The sequence below is a fragment of the Sinocyclocheilus rhinocerous genome, unplaced genomic scaffold (assembly GCF_001515625.1).
Source record: "Sinocyclocheilus rhinocerous isolate Xijiao unplaced genomic scaffold, SAMN03320098_v1.1 scaffold953, whole genome shotgun sequence".
In the NCBI taxonomy this organism is placed as follows: domain Eukaryota; kingdom Metazoa; phylum Chordata; class Actinopteri; order Cypriniformes; family Cyprinidae; genus Sinocyclocheilus; species Sinocyclocheilus rhinocerous.
In genome coordinates, this window is record NW_015643169.1 from 1189627 (window position 1) to 1191998 (window position 2372).

At 39.7% G+C, this 2372-nt stretch overlaps 1 protein-coding gene across 1 annotated transcript in view; it reads right to left on the reverse strand.

Moving 5' to 3' along the window:
• Positions 1-1974, reverse strand: part of LOC107757047 (UV excision repair protein RAD23 homolog A-like) — a 10917-nt gene extending 8943 nt beyond the window's left edge. The window contains exons 1-5 of the mRNA XM_016574415.1: positions 1702-1974; positions 1093-1254; positions 829-995; positions 585-631; positions 303-430 (exon numbers count right to left, since the gene is read on the reverse strand). Of these exons, the coding sequence (XP_016429901.1) occupies positions 303-430; positions 585-631; positions 829-995; positions 1093-1254; positions 1702-1767 (570 nt within the window). The 5' untranslated portion in view covers positions 1768-1974. The remainder of the gene's footprint in view (positions 1-302; positions 431-584; positions 632-828; positions 996-1092; positions 1255-1701) is intronic.
• Positions 1975-2372: the final 398 nt, after the last annotated feature.

The following is a 2372-nucleotide window of genomic DNA, read 5'->3' on the forward strand; positions in this document are numbered from 1 at the left end:
TATGCTTAATTATGATTTTTAAATGGGTTTAATATATCATGCAGCCTTGGGAAACAGTCTAAATGTGTTTCATGGATTCTTGTCCGTGAAATGCGCCACTTCCGGTATTTTGCCGGTTAGTCGACGCGAGCAAAATGAAGTCGAGGATTTTTAAAAATCGCATAAAATTGACGAATCGTGACATGCATGGAGTGCTCTTAAAAAAATACACAAGAATAATGATAAAAAATGAGCAAGTGCGACTGGCATTATAAATGCATTTGGAAAGAAAGAGCATGAGTTTGTATGACAACCACACTCACATTGAGCAGATACTCCACAGCGCGGTGAGGGTTGTTATAACTGGCCTTGAGTGCAGCCACCACTTTATCTCTCTCATAGCCCATAGACATGATATTGGTGAGCATGGCGTCATACTCCTGACCTGTGACTGCAAAACACATGTGCATGAACGTCTGAGAGACAAAAACCAACTCTACATTCCTTAATGAATGCTGCTTTACACATTTACTGCAAATTAACTATCAAGACTGACATAGTCAGGCTGATGATGACAATCTCTCAGCGTGATTTTTTTTCATTACCTAATGTTGAAGACGCATCTTCCCCATCAGCCCTGAGACCTGTGCCACTGCAAAAACAAACATAATTAATGATTTTATAGCAGCAGTCGGCACTGTTTGTACAGTACAAAAGCTCTGTGACAAACTTTTAGTATTGAGGGTCATTTTAAATCATGTTAAGCAGTGTATATAAAAATGAAAAATATATATTTTTGTTTAAAATTAATTTTTTGCCAGATTGATTTCTGAAAGGCTCGAGTCTCACCCGTCAGGGCTCTGTGCAGGCGAGATGGTTGCAGGAGGGTCATCTAAACACTCGTCGATGGGGATGGCCGCAGGGAACGGAGGAGGAGGAGGAGAGGAGGAAGAGGAAGGTGTAGCGACAGATTTGGCTGGTTCTGAGGGTGGAGCGGCCGGTCCTGCTGCTTTTGTCTGGACAGGGGGAAAAAAAACAATGAAACAATTTGGTCTAATCTTGTGATCTTAATTTGATTTCAGATGGCCAGTGGTTAAATCTCCAAACTCTGACCTTTGACACCATCACCACCACAAAGTTCTTCTCGTCGATGTTGTACTCCTTGATGGGCGTATCATCCTGCAGGATTTTCCCAGCGTAGATCAGCTTCTGTCCCGCTACAGGAAAACTTTCTCGGCCCTTCTCAGCCTCAATTTTCTCTTTCAATGCCTTCACCTGAGTCAAAACCATAATTATAATTATCAAAACCATACATTTACATCATCAAAGGAAAATAACACATGGATTTTTAAGCACCCAGACATGCTCTGACCGCTATTTCAAGCCTGTCTTGTTATAACAATGATTTTATCATCTTTAAATACAATCTGTAACTCTAAATTATTCTATAGTACACAAACCTGACAAACTAACTTTAAGTTGCATCTATTTATACTAACGTTACACTATACATGCATCTATTTGTTACCTACAGACAACATTGATCTATTAAACTATATATCTATCTATCGCCTGACACGCCCAATGACTCATAAACGACTCAAAAACGCCACTTAAATCGCTCGAAATATGCTGCTGTCGTAAATAGTTATTCACTCAGAGTAATGTTACTTCTACTTGTAGTTAACGTATTTAAATAAGCGTAAGAAAGCGCGTAAATACCGTCTGGTCATCGTCGATGTCTATTTGAATGGTCTGCTGCTGCAAAGTCTTCAGTGTGATCTGCATGGCTGCTCTGACTTTGTCTTCTCCTTTCTTCTTGATTCGGGACCTTTGAGCACTTTTATATCCAAAGGAAATGTTTAGACTTTGAAAGCGAGGGCCCGGTTTTAAGCGTTTAGAGATGTAGCTCTTTAGCTAGCAGGCTAAACACGCGCCTGTCAGGTGCGCTGCGTCATTTTCTTCGGTGGTGGCGGAGGAGCGGAAGGAGTTCTGACACACCGCTATCCGGCGGAAATGAGGGGAACTACAGTTTGAATTCGTGTTTTGGAATAATGCGGGAACCCGAAAATTCTGTCATTTTTTACATCATAAAAATGACCTCAGAGATAACATGGACATGGATAAAAAGATAAAGCTCCAATTTCCAAAATAACCTAATAACCCAGCTACTGTGATGTCTTTTAATCAAGAACAAAAGAAAAAAGAGGAAATCAATAACTTTTGTAGATTTAAGGATTCATATTTAAAGATGTCATATGATGCGATTTCAATTTTTCCTTTCTCTTTGGAGTGTTACAAGCTCTTGGTGCATAAAGAAGATCTGTAAAGTTGCAAAGACTAAAGTCTCAAATCCAAAGAGATATTCTTTATAAAAGTTCAGAGTCAGCCAC